The sequence below is a fragment of the Sciurus vulgaris genome (assembly GCF_902686455.1).
Source record: "Sciurus vulgaris genome assembly, chromosome: 8".
NCBI classification, from domain to species: Eukaryota; Metazoa; Chordata; class Mammalia; order Rodentia; family Sciuridae; genus Sciurus; species Sciurus vulgaris.
Window position 1 is genome coordinate 107,125,659 of NC_136468.1, and position 21,786 is coordinate 107,147,444.

The 21,786-nt window shown below is 44.1% G+C and overlaps 1 protein-coding gene across 5 annotated transcripts in view; it reads right to left on the reverse strand.

The window, feature by feature from the left end:
• TNS3 (tensin 3) overlaps positions 1 to 21,786 on the reverse strand; it is a 268,106-nt gene that overhangs the window by 53,557 nt on the left and 192,763 nt on the right. For all 5 annotated transcript variants that reach the window (XM_079149903.1, XM_079149899.1, XM_079149900.1 and 2 more), the window contains 3 exons: positions 8,477 to 8,646; positions 7,305 to 7,419; positions 7,138 to 7,221 (listed from right to left, as the gene is read on the reverse strand). In XM_079149903.1, coding sequence (XP_079006029.1) covers positions 7,138 to 7,221; positions 7,305 to 7,419; positions 8,477 to 8,646 — 369 coding nt within the window. The remainder of the gene's footprint in view (positions 1 to 7,137; positions 7,222 to 7,304; positions 7,420 to 8,476; positions 8,647 to 21,786) is intronic.

Below are 21,786 nucleotides of genomic sequence, written 5' to 3' on the forward strand. Positions count from 1 at the left end.
GTTGCTTGTTTCTGGGAAGGCCGGGTGGGGTATGCCTGTGACAGGGAACGGGTCCAGGCTGGCTCCAAGGACAACTGGCACTGAAGCCTTATGGCTAACCTGTGTATCTGTGTACCCAGGGAACCCAGAGAGACACAGAGGAGTATGTGAAGCCTGGATGCAGGTGACAGCTACATTCAGAGTCGCCCTGAGTGTCGGACTGGGTCTCAGCGTCCTGTCCTGAGACAGACTCTGTTCAGTCTTCCACAACCATCTTGGTGAGCTCTGTTCGTCCAAGAACTGTGCTAGGTCATACCCCAAGTTTGATATTTGATCACCTTTGATATCTAATTAGGGTCTTTGTCCCTTACCTTTCACGTCTAAACCCCCGGTTTTCCTTTGGCAGAAATCCTGTGAGTCCAGTTCAGCAAAAAGCCCCCTACCCTTGATGTCTCAAGGTGGAAGTAACTTTCCATCAGCCCTGACCCTGCCACTCTCTTCCTTGGCTGCCTTTGGAGCTGAGCTTCACAACTGCAGCTGCAATAGTCCTGAATAAAATGTGTCCTTATCACCTCGAACAACTGTTCAGCTCTGTTTCATTTTGACACCTGTTCTTGCTAGTTGCCTGGAAAATGATCTCACACATCTGGACTCATGTTAAATAGGTACTAAATTATATTTTATGTACTAAGATGTAGGAGGGAATTTTATGTAGACAGCATTATGGTAACTGTGTATGAACAAACAAGAAGCCAGAGCATAATTCAGACAATGATGGTAACAGCAACAAAATCAATCATCAAGCCTAAAGCCATCCTATTAAAGCAGCTGGTCACACCAAATAAATATCCAATACTCAGACATCTTCTCATGTGTTATGAAACCACTTTGGTCTACACTACATGACTGACTGCCAACTCACGCCACCACTCTGCCTCCTGGAGGTTTGGCACCGACCTCACATTTATGGACATCATACCACTGCCTTCTAAGGCCTGTGAAGAAGATGCTCATCTGGCCAAACTTCCTCAGGCTTGGGTCCCACCACCACTCCCCTGCAGATCTCTGGTCACCAGCATGTCCTGGGCTGATTCTGCCACAAAGCTGCACCAGCATGTCCTCCACTCTGCATCTGCTACCTCACCACCCCAAATACCCCCTCCACCTGCCTTTAACTCCTAGTTAACTCTACTCCTCCTCTTAAGTCTCTCTGACTTCCTAACAAGATCCACTGACCTATCTTTCAGTCCTCCCTGGGGCTGGGCCCTGTCCTGGGATCATGGGATCCCACTGCTGCTTTGCCAGTTGCACTCCTGTAGGGCAGGGCTGCGCCTCCCTGGGCTCCTGCTGGCCCAGCAGAGCACCAGGAAAGAAGTGCTCAGTAGGCAGAGTAGACAACAGTGAGGTGTATTCAACACCAAGGATTTCTTTCACATTTTAACTTTTTGATTATAGAAAATTCCAAACAAAACAGAAGTAGGCAAAATGGCCCAGCCTCCTTGTGGACTTCACCCAGCTTCCATTCTTAGCAATTCACTGCCAGTTCTGCCTCAATTACACTCACCCAGTATTTTTAAAATTTTGAAATTGCTGTAGATTCACAGGCAGCTGTAAGCCATTACGCAGAGAATACTCTGTACTCTTAATTCAGATCCCCCCAACACTAGCACCCTGTAAAATTACACTTGGATGATAATGTTAATTTAGTGGAGACACAGAACATTCCAGCAAAACAAGAACACCTTCTGCTACCCTTTCAGTTACCCTCATTTTCCTTCTTCCCTTTCCCTGCTTAACTCTGACTAAAAATTAATCTGTTCTTCATTTCTATAATTTTGCTATGTAAAAAAAATGTAATATAAATGAAATCATGCCCTGTATAAGCTTTTGGTAATGGCTCTTCTCACTCAGCCTAACTCTCCAGAGAGCTATCCAGGTGGATGTGTGTCAGTAGTTCCTTCCTTTTCATTGCTGAGCAGAATTTCATGGTAGCAATGTACGACAACTTCTTTAATCACTCACCTGTTGAAGAATATCTAGGTTGTTTCAGCATTTTGGCTATTTAGAATAAAGCTACTGTGAATTTTTGTGAACAGTTTTTTGTGTGAACATAAGTCTATTTCTCTGGAATAATTAACCAGGAATGCAATCACTGGGTCATATGGTAAGTGACCCTTTAGTTTTTGTTTTTTTATTAGGAAACTGCCCAACTGTTCTCCAAAATGACTTGCAAGGTTTAACGTCCCCACCAACAGCATTTGAGGGATTGTTTCTGTACACCCTCATTAGCAACTGCTCCTGTCATTATTTTTCATTTCAGCTGTTCAGATAGGAGGGTAGAGATGACTCATTGTGGCTTTAATTTGTATTCCTCACTGGGTGTAGTTGTGGTGGCACATGCCTGAAACCCCAGCTGATCGGGAAGCTAAAGCAGCAGGGCTGCAAGTTCAAGGCCAGCCTCAGCAATTTAGTGAGGACCTAAGCAACTTAGCAAGACCCTGTCTGAAAACAAAAAAGGGCTGGCGATGTGAAACCAGAGGCCCTGGGTTCAATCCCCAGTACCAAAAAAAAAAAAAAAAAAAAAAAAAAAAATTATATTCTTCTAATAGGTAAAGATGCTGAACATCTTTTCATGTGCTCAGTTGCTAGCCATACATCTTGTTACTTGATGTGTCTCTTCATGTCTTTTGTCTACTTGTATTATTTATTTTTTTCCTGTTGAGTGTTGAGAGCTCTTTATATATTCTAGATGTTACTCCTTTCTTAGACAGATGGTTTGAAAATATTTCCTCCCAGTTCATAGTTTATCTTTTAATCCTCTTTATAGCCTCTTATCATAGCAAAAAGTTTTCAATTGTAGTGAAGTCTAATTTATCAGTTTTTCCTTTTACGGCTCATGCTTTTGATTCAGAGTCTCATTTTTTTAAAAATCTACTTTTTTTCTAATAAAAGTGTTATAGTTTTATATTTTTTGCATTTAAGTACAAAATCCTTTAAAAAAAATTCTTAGCTGTCGATGGACACAATACCTTTATTTTGTTTATTTAGTTTTTTATGTGATGCTGGGGATTGAACCCCGTGCATCAGGCAAGCTAGGCAGGCACTCTACCACTGAGTCACAACCCTAAGATCCATTTAAAGCTAATTTTAGCATAAGTTGACACTCTGGTTGAGGTTCATTGCCACATCTACGGGTGTTCAATTGCCCTAGCACCATTTGTTGTAAGGTCGTCTTTGTTCCAACAACTTGCCTTTGCTCCTCTGTCAAAATCAGGCGGGCATCTAAGTTGGTTCCATATTTTAGGTATGGCAAATTAAGCTGTTATAAACATTGCTGTGGCTGTATTACTGTAGTATGTTAATTTTAAGTCCTTTGGGTATAAACCTAGGAGTGGAAATACAACAAATTAGAACAAAAAAAAAAAAAAAAAAAATCAGGTGGGCAGTCTACTGTCATGTATAACTAATTAGAATAAATTTTTAAAAATTAAAAAAAAAATCAGGTGGGCATATTTGTGTAGGTCTATCTAAGGCTTCTCTATCCTGTTCCACTGATCCATGTGTCTGTGCCTTCACCAGCAACATACTTGACCAGTATAGCACTTTAAGTCTTGAAATTAGGAAAGTCCTTCCTTCCCATTTATTCTTTTTCAAAATTGTTTTGGCTACTCTAGTTCCTATCAATTTTTTCTTTCTCTCCCTTATTTTCTCTATTGTTTCTCCTTTCAATGTCATTCATTTCTGCTTGATTTAAATATCACCTTCTTTGAGTTTACTCTCCTCTGCTTTTTCTAGGCATTAGAAATAAGAGTTTGAACTATTCATTTCAGATTCTATTTTCCAATGTATATATGTACTACTATAAATTTTCCTCCCTGCACTGCTTTGGCTGTGTCCCATAAATTTTGATGCTTCATGTTCATTTTCATTCAATTCACATGTTTTTAGATTTTCCCTTGAGAAAGACTTCTTCTTTGACCCATGGAATATTCATAAGGATATTAGTTCATTTTCAAGTGTTTATTAAAAAATGTGTTTAAATTATTCTAATGTTTGCCTGATCTCAAAATATTTATTTGTTCAGAAATGTTAATCAAGCTATAATTTAAAATGTATATTTTAGAATTGAATCAGGTAATGAATTAATCAAGATTTGTTTTTTCTTTTTACATTGGGTTTGGCTTGTATCTGTAATATTTGCAGTATTTTTCTCTTTTTAAATATTTTCTTTCCTAATTTTGAATTTATAATTTTCATTTGTTTCTATAAGAAACACAAATTATTAAAAAATACAAAACTGTAAAAAAGAAAAAAAGGATTTTCATGTTACTTTCATTCCTGATTTCTGGATTGAATTCCATCTAGTTAAAGAATATGCTCTGCATGGTTTCAATTCTTTTTACCCTGTTGGAGTTTGTTTTATGGTCTAGACTATACTCTACCCTGAGTCTCCTGACCCAACATTCCTGGCTAATCAGCATATTCCTCCTTACCTTTTAGGTTTTTTAATATTTGTTTTACATATTGTCTGGGATTTTTAGCAGTACTTAACGGAAGGAATAGGAAAAAGAAAGTCTAATCCACCCTTCAGGAAACACAGCCTCCTGCCCATGATATTTTAAAACAAAGTCACATGCTGCACAGTAACATTTTACTCAATGAAAAACTGCGAATACAATGGTGACCCTAAGATTATATTGACTAGCAATGTCATAGTCCTCTTAGTTTGTGTAAATACACTCTATGGCGTTCACGCAACAACTAAATTGCCTAAGACACATTCCTCAGAAGATTTTTTTCACCATTAAGTGATGTAAGACTGCAATTTCATTCATATGCACATCAGTATTTAGATGCAAATGATATATGACCAGGCATTATTGAAGACATACAACAGATACTACATGAAGACCACACAGTGGTGCGGAACAGCAGGTTTTATGGAGGTTCATAGAGTTCACCAAGTATCTGAGTCACAATCATCCTTGACTCAAATTTTGCCATGTACTCTTTCAGTCATGACATCTGTCAGTGGCTGAATGGTCAAGCTGAATGATTGATTCAGGCTTTGCCACTAAGTAGTTATATGGCTCAGACAATTTACTCAACTCCTCTGTATCAGTTTCCTCATCTATAAAATGGGAACAACAGTAAGAGTAACCCTCATACCATGACTACAAAGTTAAAGAAAATCATCCTGCAAAGAACAGAGGGAGAATAAGCCCTATGAGCTCCTGTTATTATTACTACGCTTCAGTGGAGTCCAACCACTCTGCTAAACTTTGCAGACTGGGTGGTAGCCTCAGGCAAGCTCAGGGGCTCAAGGAGCAAAGCATCAATTAAGCCAATATTATATATCTCTGTACTGCTTGGGAACTAATGTGAAGCCAACCTTTCTTGGGAACGTTTGAGTCAAAAATTCAGAAGATTAATCATTCTTATGGTGTCTGCTTTTATATTTAAAAGGAAAGCCCAACTTCTTCCCTGTGACTATTTACATAGGATGCATGGGCTGCTATGAAATCCACCACATGGTATGCAGGGCCCCATCCTGCCCACATGAGGAGACACGTCTGCCCATCAATCAAGTTGGTATATATCAGTCAGCTTTGAGGCACTTTCCTATTTCTTAGGCCTTTCTTGAGTTTAGTGGAGACTCAGTTCTCTCTTAGTGCTCAACAGAATGATCCCAGAGGCCTGCATCACGAGCTGCTAGTGAACTTGAAAGCTTTTTCTAATATCTTCTTAAAGCTCAGGACTCACCTGCCACTGCTCATCATTTATGCATTTTGAATGAACCTGGTCTTGGTGCTGCAGGAAATAAAGGAATTTCAGGCCAGAGAGCTGGCTTATAGTTCAAATTCATGATATAAGTTCAAATTAGGATTCAAGTATGATTGACTCAAAGAGGAGGAGGTGGCTGTGTGGGGTGGAAGAGAATGTTCCTCCCTTGACCTCTACCTAAATTATAAACACAAAGAAGGGCACATGTGTGGCCTTATATGTGTGAGTCCAATGCACGAATGCTCATTTAAACACCCATGTTCCCCTGGGTGTAGTGCTCACATAATGAAGCAGAAATGCAGCAATGCTGTGTACACTTTTTCTTACATTACATCTCAGTCTGCCTACTGAGAATATGGATAGTTTAATTGCTATACACTGTGGATAACAGAAGCACTGCCCTTTTATTAAATTAACCACAGACTTGGTTTCCTCTGGACAAAGAGAGAAAGAAGAACCAGCTATCATTGTTGCAGCTGCTCCTGGGCATGAGGTTAGAATTAAATATAAATTAATTGTATCTCATTCACAAGTAATGTGCTTAATAACCATAAATAAGGTCCCTCTTGCTTACCCTCACCAGGGTAGAAAGCTGCATAAACAATCTAAAATCACAGAGAGGGATGATTTTTAAATGTACACGGGATTCTAGGTGATAATGTCTCTCTACCTGCCTGAGTTTGCCCCTTCTGGGCTCTCAAAGCACCTAGACTATGTCCACCTGGAAAGAGCGCTGAGGAGCCACCCTTAATGCCTGCCCCACTGATGGTTCCTCCATGGGCTAGCTGTGCAGATGAACACAACAGAGAATACTGAAGGTCTCCCAGGGAGACCCAGGAGAAAGGATCAAGCATTGGCCAGCAGGAGCAGCCATGGCAGGTGTGTAAGGACAGGTAGCAGGGGTAATAGCATCTAGAGATGTCCCTGCAGGAGAATGCAGGCAAAGACTTTCTTCTCTGCTAGGATCAGCTTTCTTAGGAAAGGGAGATGGCATTCCAGCTGCTTCTTTCTGAATCCATACTGGCCAGTAAAGCCAGCAACCATTAAGATTAAAGCACCTATGCTAAACTATCAATAGGCCCCCCTACCTTGCCATAAACATATGGCTCAGTGGAGGATGGAAGTGTTGAACAGGAACACTCCTGCAGGATGCCAGTAAGCAATATGGTGTTGTATTGCTGCCACACCCAAGAGTGCATTGACAGTCACAGACCAACATCTTCCCTGGCAAGACCCCTCCTGACCCATGCTTTTTAGATTTGAACTCAATGACAATCCCTCTACACAGGAGTTGTCTTAGTGGAAATAGCACTCATAAAAGTGGTAGCAGAGACGCCTCATTCTCCAAACACCCAAAACAGGAAGAATTCTTACCACGTCCTCCTTTGTGCAGACTGGTCGGGCTGCTTGTCTGGGGCTCAGGAGGGCTGAATGGAGGGTAGCGTGGAGATGTTTTCACTGGAAAAGAGAGAGCAGCAGGAGCACATCACTTTCCTCCTTGTGGTGGCAAGATACACCCAGCTAATTTGCTTCTTTCTTACCATATGGTGTTTCTGGAGACACAGGAAACGCTGGGGTTGAACATGCAGACTCCTTGCTATTTAAAATCCTACCATCGATCATGTCGAGGTCTGGGGGATATACGGTGATCATCGTCTGAAATTGACCCGGGGAGAATATAAGAATGGGGAGTCAGGAGAAAGTCTTCTGCGCACAGCTGCAGCCCTCCATGATGGCTGGTGTACCTGAGCCCTCATCTGAGAGGGGGGACAAAGAGAAGGAAACCAGCATCCCCCCTGCAGCCATGGAAACAGGGAAAAGCTTTTATGTTCAACAGGGAAAACATGATCAAGTATCTTATAGTCAACCATTTTACTACAGTATTATACGATGGCTAGAAGAAGCTGACAGAGTCTGTAACAGCAAGGGGAAAGGTGCACTGTAGTGCTGACTGAAAGTTAATCCTTAACTACGGTACACCCACAGATAAGTAAAACGACACAGCAAGCTAAGTGCATAGCACAGAAAAAAGGCTGGGAAGAAATATTCCAAATATTAACATGGGTTTTATTTGTGAATTAAGACTATAAATGACCTTTTCCTCCTGAATATTCTGTAGGTTCCAACTTTTTTCAACTTGAGAAGAAATAAAGAGGATCATCATTTGGGTAGGCTGACCTGTCCTACTCCGATTCTGATCAGAAGCCTTAACTATGCCTTCCAGATGAGGCAGGAGACTCTCTTGTCTGCAGACCCTCTTGGGGACATGTTCCCAAAGGTCCTAGATGGAGCATTCAGGGCCCCATGTGGTGACCTAGAAGTCTTCATTTGCTACTGACTGCTGTCCACACATGGAGTCCAGCCAAGGTCAGGCCTGTTCTGTCTTGAGCCATCTCAACCCACCTACAGGCTTCACACCTGTGGCCACTCTATGCATCAGAATTCAGAGGCTCAGGCTACCTGTGTGAGGCAGCCCGCTCGAAGTCACCTCTGGGTGCATCAGAATCCCCTCCCAGGCTGTCTGACCACACACCTGTGCACCCAATCAAACCACCTGCTTGTAGCTGAGGAATGGTGAGTGTGAGATGGAAGAGAAGGTGGGTGCAGGAGGTTTATGTAGTTGTGTTCAGAGGCTAAGCACAGGTGTCATCCTGAGCCCTAGAACAGAAAGTCAGTAGGAAGGAACTAGATGAGGAGGGGGCCCAGCACGCACCTCTTTGATGTCTGCTGGAGAGGGAAATGGCTCTAGGCTTGGAGCTGAGTCCATGCTGGCCTTTCCCCATCCACACTTGGAGAAGGAGAGCTGGCCCCCAGCATCATTATCATACTGTCCAAGGCTCAGTTTCCGGAGTCTTCCGCCCAGGGGATCATCACTGATGGGGCCTGTGAGGAGTGAGACAAGTGGGTTATAGGGGGCTTCTGTAACAGCGAAGCACAGAGACCCTTGATTAAAACCTGATTTTAAAACTCTTCTTTGCTATTTAGCATTGCTCTAGGCAGACACCAGGGCTGATGCAGACAGTTTGAAAACCCAGGGGCATCCTAGGACTCTCAGTTAGGTAAGCCAGGCAGCAGCCCCCAAAGCACCCAGTGCATAGAAGCCAGCATACTCTTTTCAGAAGATCTGGTGAACGGGGAAAAATTAGGACTCACCCAGCAGTGCTGGGACAGACACAGCTGAGCTCAGAGGGAACCTGCCAGATGTTGTTGCCCTGGGTGCCTCAGACCAAGAGCTCTGACAACCACATATCTGTGACGACTCCAGGCAGAGCTTGGTCTGCAGGATGTAGCTTGATTCATCGCAATGAGAAATTCTGGAGAGGAATATACCCTAATCCTAGCACCAAACATAAACATGCACTCTCTACATGTCCACACCAGAAATCTGTGGCATTTATTCCACAGATGCCCATAATCCTTGCTCTTGATCAAATCTGATTCTGCTTACATTGGGGGGAATAGGATGGGGTCTAGAATCTGTTTCTTTAAAAAAAATATATATATATGTATCTTCCTGGGGATTCTTATAATTGAGCAGTCTATACTGTTGCCTCCTTTGAAGGGTTCTCAGTATCATTTCTTCTTTCTTTTTTTTTTCCCCTCCTGTAATTGGAGTTGAACCCAGGTACTCTTCACCACTGAGCTACATCCCTAAATCTCCCTTTTTATTTATTTTAAGACAGGCTTTTCTTAAAGTTGCTGAGGTAGGCCTTGAACTTGCAATCCTTCTAACTCAGTCTCCTGAGTCAGTGGGATCACAGGTGTGTGGCACCATGCCTGGCTTCTTAGTTTCATTTCTGAGGACAGATACAGGAGTAACCACCTATTCCCAGTAGGTGTGGACAAGGATCAAGTCTTACTCAGCTCCAAAATTCATTAATGCTGAGACGCCCTAAGGCCTTGGTGTGTTTATTAAATTGGTGAGCCCAGAGAGGGATGAGGAGGGGAGGGGGGGGTGAATGGTGACCCTGTTTCCCAGGTTAGGAGCCTGCACAGAGAAGTGCTTACTCTTCACATGAACCTAGAAGAGTCCACAGTGGTTGGCCAAAGACTTTCCCTGCTCTACCCTCTCTTGCATAGTGGCACGTGTGTGTGTGTGTGTGTGTGTGTGTGTGTGTGCGTGTGTGGTGCTAAGAATTGAACCCAAGACCTTGTGCATGCTAGGCAAGTACTCTACCAACTGAGTTATATCCCCAGCCCCCACACTGGCTTCTTTAAAGGTTTAAGTACTACTACTTTTTTTTCTGATTGTAAAATTAATGTACATCACTGCAGACAACTTGGAAAATACATAAAAACACTTGGAAGCAGATCAAGCTCCCTGGAACCTCAGAGACTAGTGAACAGTCCCACATCTCAAGGAGATACATGACTTGTTCATTTTTTTTCCACTCTGAGACTTGGCTCATGAGTGCTCCCAGAGAAAGTAATTCAATCATTTCAGTCCATAAACTACACCCTTCTCATTAACATGAAGTCACCCACATGTGAAGCAGACAATGCTTCCTGTCCCCACCTCAGGCTCACCGTTAGCACCACCCACTGCCCCTCTGCTCGCCTGCCTTCTCAAGGGCTGCCCTGAGTCTGGAGGAACCACCAGAGGCCACCTCACCACACCTTCTCTGGTTTTAAGCTACTAGCAGGACCTTGGGGGTCAGAGGGCTGCATTGGAACCTCATGTTTCCCTCTGCAATCTGCTGCCTTCCCATCAGTCCCTTACCTCTTTCCCTTCACTGCTAACCTTACATTGTATGTGTCAAAAATGAGTTCAGGGCTCCAGCAGAGAAATGACTGTGACCCTGGAAGACTGGCCATTTGAGCAAAGAAGTACTTAATGAGTTGATGATAAAAAAAAAAAACTGCTCTCAGAACTGTACCAGAACATCGACATCATGACTGGTCACAACTATACTTATTTCTTCTTTTTGGTAAGAAATCAAATCTAGGGAAAGAAAAGGTTTCATGAGACAGAGTGCTGGATGCTCTATAGTATGACTGACTGTCACCTCCAGGAACTGGGCTGACACAGAGACGAAGGGGCTGTGCCTGATCAAGGGAGCCTCTGCAAGGTTTCCCCTCTCCCAAAGTTCTCCTTTAAAGAACAACGAAGAAAAAATAGGGACAAAACCAAGCTCCTGCATGGAAACCTTTGCAGACAAAGGGCTGCTTCCAGAACCCTGGGCTGGGAAACCTACACCTGCTGGGCCCACCTGACTCTCTCTTCCCCCTTGGCTGCCAGGTACCAGGTGATGTAGAGAGCTGCACCTGCCTCCCTTCTGCTTCCAGCCAGGGAACAGGAAACCTTACCCTGCCCTGGTGGTTACAGAGGTCTTAAGTGCTGAGCACAGATTCTAGAGACTATTTTGGACCCCACTGAACACAAACCATGGTGACTGGTAACTCCATCCATAAGCACTATTTTAGGGACTCTCCATGCATCTTGGTTCCACAGGAAGGGAGAGACAGGCAGCAGCTTTGAGTTTACAGAAAGGTTTGCCCTCCCTTGTCAGTTGCATGCTTTCTCTATGATCAGCTATGGCTACATGATTGCATGCCACCCACCTCCCTAGCCAGTCCCTTCCTGAGCATTCAGCAGTCGTCACACAGGTCTCCCTTCCTCCAGACACTGGATACTACACACTCAGGATCCACCTGACCACAAGCTATTCAACAGGACACATGTCCCTGGGAGTTCCCCTTCATTGCCACTCCCAAACACAAGCACACTCCCTCATGTGAGTGGTTTCACTGTAATTTGTGGGTAAGGCAGGGATCAAGGCAGAGCATGGCCCAGTCAGTAGCCATGCAAGTGTCACTGCAGACCCTGCCAAGATAGGAGCTGAGATCTGGTGATAAGGCAAGGCTGTGACCCGGGTTACATATGGGGAAGAAGCAGTATGAACAGGTGTGGGAGCAGGATATAGACAGCTTTGGCCCCAGGCCTGTCCAGGCTTTGGAGTACCCCAAGCAAGGCCACCATGTCAATTTTCCCAACAGGGAAAGGAAGTCTCAGGTTCCCTGTCTGGGGACATTGGGATGCCTGGTACAAAGGGGCTGCATTACTTACAGAGTCCTGAGATTGGAGATCCAGATCAGGAGCGTCCGGTACTGTGCTAAGAACTTACATGCGGGACTGAATTCAGCCTAGCCTGGGGGTCTGCACTGTCATCAATTTATCACTAAGCATATGGAAATGTGGGAGGGGTTGTTCTCAGATCACTTAGCTAGAAAATTATATTTTAAGGAAAAAAACCCGTAAAGCTTATGACAATTCTACACCTCCTTCCAAATGCAGTGAGCTCCCAAATATTCATCAAGTGTACAACACCCACTTAGGCATCACTCAGGAGCACCTGTTTTCCTTGAACTCTGCTATTCACATGTTACTGTGAACATCTGATCTTTCTGAGCACAAAGCAAATCTGGGGCCCTTAGACTTAGATCTGGGGTAGAAGGGGGAAGGACAGGAGGGAGGAAAGCTAAGTGCCTAGGAGTTGATAACCATGTGGCCCTGGCTGACACTTCACATCACCAATTCCCCTCCACTGCAGGGTCACCTTGTTTGCTCAGTGTTGATGAAAGCAAGCGACCATGCATAGCGGAAGGCAGCTCATGGGTGACACTGACTGCTGACTGTCCTCTACTTTTACAGCAGGATCACAAATTCTGGTCCTATCAGAACCAATGGAGGGAATTTCTCCAGCCTCAACAAGACATGGGTCAGATCTCCAGGTGACTGGGACACACGCCTGAGTTGAAACCACAAATATAGCCCTGTGGTTCTCGGAGGCAGCTGTCCATTAGTGTCACACTAAAATCCCACAGCTCGGGCTTTACCCTTCTCTAGGAAGTTAGGGCCTCCAGGGGTAGGACCTCATGGTCAGCATTTTATAAAATTCCCAGTGTTTCTAACTGGCAACCAAACCATAGAAGGTCTCTATAGATTCACACCAGAATTATTAGGGAGCATTTAAAACAGTTCTGACACCCAGGCCCCCTGCCTGGCCAATTCACTCTGCCACTGGCTGGAGGCAGAGGCAGGCCACCTCTGGCAATTTGGGCATCTGCATTCTTGAAAGCTCCCTGGGCAATTCTATCTTGCAGCCAGGGAAGCAAACCCCTGCTCTAAAGAATGAATGGAATCTCCTGTCTCAGCAAAGGTTCAGTATATAACACACTATTAAAAAAATAGAGTTTCAATGTTCTTATCATGTGCATGCACACACAGGTACACAGACAGAAGGATTTGAGGAGATAGATATATTAATTTGCTTGACCTCAGCGATCATTTCACGGTGTGCAGATACGTGTATTAAAGATTTGTGTTGAAGATCTTGAATACATACAATAACTAATAAATAAGAAAAAGAAAAGATGGAAACTTATGGCATCCTAGAACATGACCTGTTTTAAAACATGACCTTCCTTTTCTATCTGGGCCACTGGAAGGTAAAGCCCGGTGAGCTGTTGATTTATCTTTAGAGGATCAAATAAAAACCAAATCTGGCATCACACAGGCATGCACAGTGGGGTCTGAAAACTCTTGGATTTCTAGATGCAAAAACCAAGAGAGAACAAAGGCTGCTTCCTGGCTAGTTTGAGACCTCCTGATTTTAGCTCCTTCAAATAAACATGCATCTTCTAGAGAGTAAAGGAGAAAGGACTGGTATAACAAGGAAAGTTCAAACACTATTCTTAAATGCTCCCAGAAGTGGCTCCAAGAGTTCTGCTCTTGCAAACTGCAATAGGAATTGGTTCTCAGCCCCCTTCACCTGAAGGGTGTATTATACAAGAGCAGGGTGACATACAGGTCTCCACAGTATAACCAGCTAGAAAATTACTGGACTGAGTGGTAAGTGACATATTAAGTCAGATGGTGAAAAGAGCTTTCCCCATGCAGGGCAGCCTCCCACTGCCAACGATCCTTCTGGATTTCTAACCCTGATCCTGAGAGGGTGCACGGGGGTGGGGGACTCCCACAAAGGTGCAACAAAGGAAGAAGGGGAAACCTTTTTTTTTTTTTTTTTTCTTTTTCAGATTTTGAAACTGAAGATGCTTTCCACTGGGAAACACAGAAGTGATTGGTTGAATAGCATCATTTCTTTCAAAAATAAATATTTAAAAGGGAAATGTTCCCAAACTCAGGAAGCATGCCCTAATCCCACGAGAAATATCAATAAGGCTCCTGTGTTTAATAAGACAAATGTAACTCAGAGCACAGGGGTAAAGAGCTGCACCCCTAACCTGAAGACCTCACTAAGAGGGTTTTAGTACTGCATTTCAATTCCTTTCTGTCCGTTTGAATTTACCTTCCCCGCCACCCACCCGAATCTCGTGATCTTACTGTCTTCATAACCCTCCTTAGGAGGGTGCACCAGAGTTGGTTTCAGGGCACAGCAGTGGGGGTGAGGGTGGTACTGGAGGTAGTCCCAGTGGTTCATAGACTGTGAGTATCAGTGGCTCATGTGACTTCTGTTAGAAGCCACGGGAGCCAGAAGTGGCTCCCAGTTCTCTACCCACGAGAGCAACAAGGGGTGCATGGAGGGAGGCACACCCCTCATCCAAGGTCCTGGCTCCTTGGTGTGAGGCAATATCAAGCCATGACACAGAGAACATGTGGTATGATCTGAAATGAGACCACGTTACTCTGTCACCAAGCCTATGGAATTGGCATAACCTCTCCATCATGATGGAGAGAGGATATTATCACTGTCATCATGGGATTCAACAAACTGGCAGTCCTCCCTGAGTGAAGGAGGCCATCATCCCAGGGCAGGGGCCCCATACAGGATCAAACAGACCAGCATGTTTCTGCCACACAGAAGGTGGAGCTTCTAGAGATCAGCTGTCCACAGTGGAGGCCTAGCATGCTCCAAAGTGACTTTGAAACATCTGAGAGGCAGCTCTTCAACAAGTTCACCACAGCTACACCACGACCCAGCAACTCCATTCCCAGAGATGTGAACCAAAGAACTATAAACAGGTGTTCAAAAGGGTACTGGTGTGCCTGTGTTCACAGCAGCACTATTCCCAAGAGCCAAAAGGCAGACAAAACCCAAATGCCCATTAACAGACGGGTAAACTGTGGTCTATCTGTATCAAGGAAATTTTTTCAGCCATGAATAAGGATGAATCTCTGATAGACACAGATGAGCCTTGAAAACATCATGCCAAATTAAAGAAGCCACAAAGAAGGACCACTCGACCTTCACTGAATTTATGTGAGAAGTCCAGAACTGGTTAATTCACAGAGACAGAAAGTGGATTAGTTGTGGCCAGGGTTTGTGGGTGAAGAGGTGCAGATAGGGTGGGATTGCTAATGGCTAAGAGGTCTCCATTTAGGGAGATGGAAAATATTCTGGAACTAGACAGTGGTGATGGTCATACAATAGTGTGGATGTGCTTAATGGGTGTTTTGCCATAATAAAAAATATAGAATAAAATAAATCTGAAGAGTGATTTTTTGCTTTCTAGGGTGAGTCAGCTCAAAGGTTTTCAGTTTACAATGCATAATATTTTATTATAAATTACTTTTTCATTTGTCCTTTAACATTAGTATTAGGGTGTTAGATTTACTTTTTAATGTGAGGCAAAGTAGTTTATATTAACTATGATTTTCATTTCAGGAGAGTAAAGATGGTTTCATAAGACATTTGATATAGAAACAGAACTTTGGGTGTGACAGGTTGAGAGCCACTGCTATGGCCAACCTGGGCATCCCAAGTAGGACATGTCCTGGAAGCCATGTCCTTTAGGCCTTATAGACCTCTCCTGCACTTCTCTGTCTTGCCCCTGACCATTCAGGGGTTTCCTCCCAGCACTTGTCAAGGAAACAGCATACAGCACCCAGATCTGCCTGCTCTTCAGGAGGGTACTTGGGGTAAACAGAAATAATTAATTAACTCTCAAATATCATACTTGTTGGTATGTAATAAAAAAAGTACAGTTATAACTCCACATATAAGGGTTCCACCATGGACTCCATCAACTTCTGCTGGGAATATCTGAAAAACATTGCATCTATTCTGAAAATGTTGACTCTTTTCTTATCATTATTCCTTCAGCAATACAGAATGGCAACTATGCACACCACATGAGATGTCAGAAGCAATCTCAAGGTCACTTAAAGTACACAGAAAAGACTGAGCAGGATACATGCGAATACTACACCATTTTACAAAGGACTTGAACATCTGCTGGGGTCCTGCAAGCCATCACCCATGGACCCTTAGATATGGGCAGTTGCACACTGGTTTCCCAGCACAGTGTATTTCTCATTCTAAAACATTTTTCAAATTGGAAATGCACAGAGCTCTCTATAGCACAATTGACTCCATTATTAAATATGCACTCATATACATATAGCCCGTCAATATTCAAGTTCTAAAATATCAGGTTCAAAGATCAGAGAGGATAGTGTGACCAATCCTAACCTCCAGGCAGGAAATGCTTCTTCAAACTCTTATGGCACTAAACATGCCATCCCCCTCAAACACATCCAGGAAGCTCATTAATAAGGGAAAAAAAAAAAAAAAAAAAGCCTGTTTTACCCATGGTAGCAAATACAGAGCAAGGTCCTTCATGGAAACAGGTCAGTGACCTTGGCTGTTGCTCATTCAATCAAATCAATGCATCCAGTGACATTCACCAGAAGATGAGCAGGCAAGACCATAGTCCTGCCCTGTCCAGGACCATGCCATGGCTTGCCCTCTGGGAAAAAGCCAAGCTGGGTTTTGTGGTAGAGTCTGTCTGCCTCTCCGGCCTCATTCCCTGACACCCCTACCTGGTAGTGGAGGTTCAGCAGTGAACCCACCACACCATTCATCCCACCCCACCTTGTCTCTGCCTCTCCTCCAGCATCTACCTGGCCTGGATCCCTTCACTCAGCCGTGCTTGCAAGGCTCCACGGCGTGCCCCCCCACACATTCCTTAGCTTGTTCAGTGGTGGCAGTGACACCCCAGTGTTAGTGCCATGGGACTGTGTGCGCGTGTCCTCTTCCACGTGTCTGTTGGCCTCTCTTCCCTTCTCTGAGCACTCCTCTAGCACTTACACTTCGTGCCTTCGGTTCGACTTTAATCATAACCAAATAGTAATTGGAACCTGGTACCTTTCATTGCTCTAAACTGTCTCCTGTGTAAACAAGAATCTGATCTGTGCTAATGAAGCAGACGCCCATGTCTGAGGAATGTTGAAAACACCAGCAGGAAGGCCCAGGCATATCTGCAAGAATATGTGCCTGCCAGGTTCCCGTCAGCGTAGGGCTGAGGTTGATGTAACATGAATCAAATATTCTGACAACATGAAGCAAGAAGCCCTCCAGGTATGGAAAAAAAACAGCTGGCTTTTGCTATCCGTGGAATCGTAAATTTCACAGGTTGAGTCACAGCTCTTGTTGCTCAGGTATCATCGATTGAAATCTCCCCCATTTGAAGGATGTAATCCAAGAAACCCACCCACACGCAGGCTGGAGTGAGGCTGGGAGCGTGGTGGGGTGCGGAGGAGGGGGTCACAGCAGCAGCATCCAGGGGCCTTCTCACTGAAGCACAGCCAGGGCAAGAGAGCAGCCCTTGCTGGCAGGTGGGCACCTAGAGACAGTAAAATACCACCAAATTCAATTCCCTGCACTTTTCAAGGAAATACAATACTGCACTCAGTAGCACAACCTGTCACCAAGGTTGATGCCTCACCTCTGCACGGCCCCTCTCCTCTCTTGTCCTGTGGGCAGGGATGGGTACCCTATACTGTCCCAAGACAGTGTTCACATCAGTGCCCACGCAGAAGAACAACTTGGGTCCCAGGGCAGGGAGTGGGGGTGCACCTGCATTGCCATCTGTCCCATGGCTCTCTATTTATAAACATTTATCAAGTTCTTACTACATGCCAGGAAGCAATTCACAAGTCATGGGCATTGCCCCTGAGATGTTTTCTGGCTGGTGGAAAAATGTTTGAGTATAGCAGAAAAAAAGCACCACCACAGGATGCAGAGCCAGTCATATGGAAGTCCTGGTGGGCATGAAGGAGCCTGGAACAGGAAGGCACTCAGAGTGGAGGCCCTTACTACCATCACCAGCACCATCATTGTGTTATCAGCTTTGTGTCACTATAACAAATACTTGGCATGTTATCTTACAGAGACGAAAGGTTTATTTTGGTCCACAGTTTCAGCTTATGAGCAGTGGCCCTGTTGTTTTGGTCCTGTGAGAGGGTGCAACAGAGTAAAACCAGCACCTCCTGGCTGGACAGGAAAAAGAGAGGAAGAAGAAAAGACAAGGACCCACTACCCTCTTAAAGGGCACACTCCCCAATGACTTACAGATGTCCCATTTGGCCCCACTTCTTAAAGGTTTCACCACATCCCTGTAGCATCTTTCTGGGAGCAAGTATGTACCATGTGGACCTTTGGGGACACTTAAGATCCAAACTGTTGCAATCATCATCACCATCATCAAAACACTCCCCCATCACTGCCACCACCACTATGACCATATCCACCACCATCATTATAATCCCATCACCATCATCATACCCATCACCATATCACCACCATTACAATCAGCAACAGTAGCCACAGCAGCACATTATTGCTGTGCCAGTATGAAAGAGACATTTTTCAGGAAATGTTCAGTTTCCACATATAATTTTCATCTCAGAAATTACCAGACCCACGGTGGAAATGCTGCTGCCTGCAGAGCTGGTGTTATGTCAAGTTGCACAGTTCTGCAGGACATGCAATGGTCCATAGGAGCACTGGGCAAAGCTATTCCCAACTCCCTACTACAACTAGAGGTCTTTCTTGCTTTCAGGACACCATTTGCAGAGTGTAAAGAATTTTACTAACTTTAGGATGCTGGGTCTCAGTGTCAAGCCTTTACCTATGGCCAGAATTAAGACAGATATGTGGTAGCTTACATCCAGGGCTGGGATAGAAGGCTTGCCAGGGAGGAGGGGCACATGGAGAAGATATAATGCTTGGGAAATTTTGCAGTTTTCACTGTGTGTGTGAGTCTAAGGTGGGCTGTGGTCAGGGGCTGCTGCAATGTCAATGGGTCTTGGTCTCATAGACAATGATGCAGGAATGAGGGATTGTACTAGTCTGGACACATGATTCTTTTTACTCTTGCTGGTCCCTTCCTATTCAGCATAGTGGAACGAGAGACACATATTGGGGACCACAGCAAGCAATCTTTGCCTCTCTGCTGACAGAGGGAATGAGCTCAGACAAAGCCCCCTGAACACTTTCAAAGTGCAGGTTTTTCAGCATCCCAATCTTCTGAAGATGTTCCAGGGACTCAAAATCAGCTGGTTAACCACCATACTTTAATAGAGTTTCCCTGCTAGTATCTAGGAATCTTTGTTTTCTGTTGGTCATCAATATAGCCTTTTGCAATTAAGAAATATAAATGAATGTTCTGAAGTATCAACATCAAGAGGTTTCTAGTATTCTCCCTACCTGCCAAGGAGGAAAGGAACATTCCCTTCCCAGTTGGACTGGAAAGAGACATAAGCATTCTTTTGATGGGATTTTTATCAAGAAGAGATATCCTAAAATGAGATCCAAAAGCCAGCTGCACAGGTTATTTGGAGACCACCAGTACCTTCCAGGCCTTTTTATTTTATGTCACAGGGCTTTCTCCAACTCCCAGCAAAGTGCTTACTTAAAACAGGAAGCTTGTGCCCAAAGAGAGAGCCAGATGGAGGAAGAGTATGCAAGCTCTGTCCCAGTCCCAGGACTGAGTAACATTTCAAGGTCCATGAATCCTGCTTAGGAAAAAGCAGCTCATTTGCAACAAAATTCCTACAAGGAGGTCACTTTCAAATTTCTAGAAGATCTCAATGGCCCCTATTCAGTTTGCATATATCTAATCTTCTGAAATCTCTATAGTGCTAAAGACACAAAAAATATTGAGCAATGGCCCAAGATGCCTATTGAACATGAATAAATTAACAAATATTTTAAAACTGCATAATCAAGCACTTAAGTGTACTAGTCTACTGAAATAGCAGTCCTTTAATTTCAAAATTATAATCATTTTAAAAATAAAGTTAAAAAGGATTTAAAATTAAAATCATAATGCCAGGTATTAAAGTAATGAGTTTATCGAGTAATTTAAAAACAGCCAATGTGAAGGAGAAAGGAAGTGGCCTTCTTAAATCCCAGGCTTTACACTTGTTTTGTTACAACAGGAACAGGAATTTCAAAGGACTGAATTCAGTCCACCAGAAAATAGTAACCTCAAGAGGCACTGCACAGGACCCTGAGCCTTAAAGACCCTTTCACATGCACAGATGCCTGCAGCCTCTTCCAAATTTCAGTTGATATTTTCATCCCAGAGATAAGATTTGTAATTTCAATTTTTCCAAGTAATTTCTTTTCAGAGGTTCTGTTGAGATAAACAATGTGCCATAATGTAGATTTTGTTCCCACTAAAACCTTTTTTCAAACCCAGAACTTCTTGAATGTATTGTATTAAATGAGCTAATAAATCTAAACGTTTCAACTTGGACCAAGTCCTTGGTCACTGCTACTACTGCTGTTGTGGTGGCTGTGGTTGTTACATGGCTGTATTGTAGAATCTGACAACCTAATTGGGGGAGGCTCTTCCAGCTCCTTCCACCTTCCAGAGGTGATGTTCATGGTGCAAGTTACTCAGACCAGCCCACCCTTGCTCACTGGTGATTCTAGTACCTGATAGGTGATGTGAACTGGCATTTCCACCTGCTTCCATCACCAAACACTGGGGTAGGGTTTCCTTTTCATAGATGGTGTAAGACACTCTGTCCCTTACCACTGAAGTCACAGAGTCAACTGGTAGCAACACTCATCACAGAAGTTGGGGTCATGTCTACAAAGTAGGCATTTCTGCCTTGAATGGCCCAGACCTGAGTTAGATTGCAATCCTCACTTGTCTGCTTCCAAAGAGGGAACAGACTGAGTCCACTTGACCTGTGCAAACCTGAGAGGATCATGTAGCCAAATTATACTGCAGCAAATGTGAAAGTAACTCAGGGATCGGCCCCTCTAACCAGGGTCCATGGGAAGATCTAACCAGGGTCCATGGAAAGATGAAAAGGGCCACCACACCAAGACACCAGACGTATGCCCAAAGGTACAGAGGTTTCCCTCATTGATATTAGATGTACTAAGGTGAAACTCAGTCTCATTTAAGGGTGCCAACAAAGAAATAGAGACAGGAGGGAGGAAGTGGTAAGTATTCCTTTCTTCCATTACCTTTCTTACCTTTACTTGGAGAGGCAGTACCTCTAAGGAGTCAGCTGACTCCAGACCCAGACACAATCAAAGGTGACCACACAAGAGTCCCTAGCACCACATGGGTGCATGCTCTTAAGCCCAAGTTTGTCCTACAGGTCTTGGTTTCTCCTCCTGATAACACTCAGCATCCTAATCTTCTGAAGATGTTCCAGGGACTCAAAATCAGCTGGTTGACCACCATACTTTAATAGAGTTTCCCTGCTAATATCTAGGAATCTTTGTTTTCTGTTGGTCATCAATATAGCCTTTTGCAATTAAGAAATATGTGACCTAGGACCAAACTCAGTTTCCCTGATAACACTCAGTTTCCCTCTTACCTGCCACCTGCTGCAGCCACTCAGTGGCCCCCAGGATAGATCCCCATCAATCTGCCCAGTCTCTTTCAGGAATGGTTCTGTGCAGAACTTCTACAACAAACCTTTGCTCTGTGGCCTTTGTTCTCTAAGGTCTCACTCAGGATGCCCCAGCTTAATCCCTGTGCCCTTCTGCCTGCTGAGCCTCTACCCAGATCAAGGTGACCACAGCCAACTCTCTGGGCCTTCTTGGCCTTTATACCTCTCTAATACAGGGAGCATTTGATATATCCCACAACAATGATACAGTTAGCAGATGTCTCCTCTGTACACCTGCACAGAGATCACTATCTGTAACTACTACCAGCCTTGGCTCTTCCTGGGTCTTGAAGCTGGGTAAGAAGGTCCTGCCCTAGATCCCAAAGTGCCCTGCTCCAAGGGGAAAGGGCTCACACAGT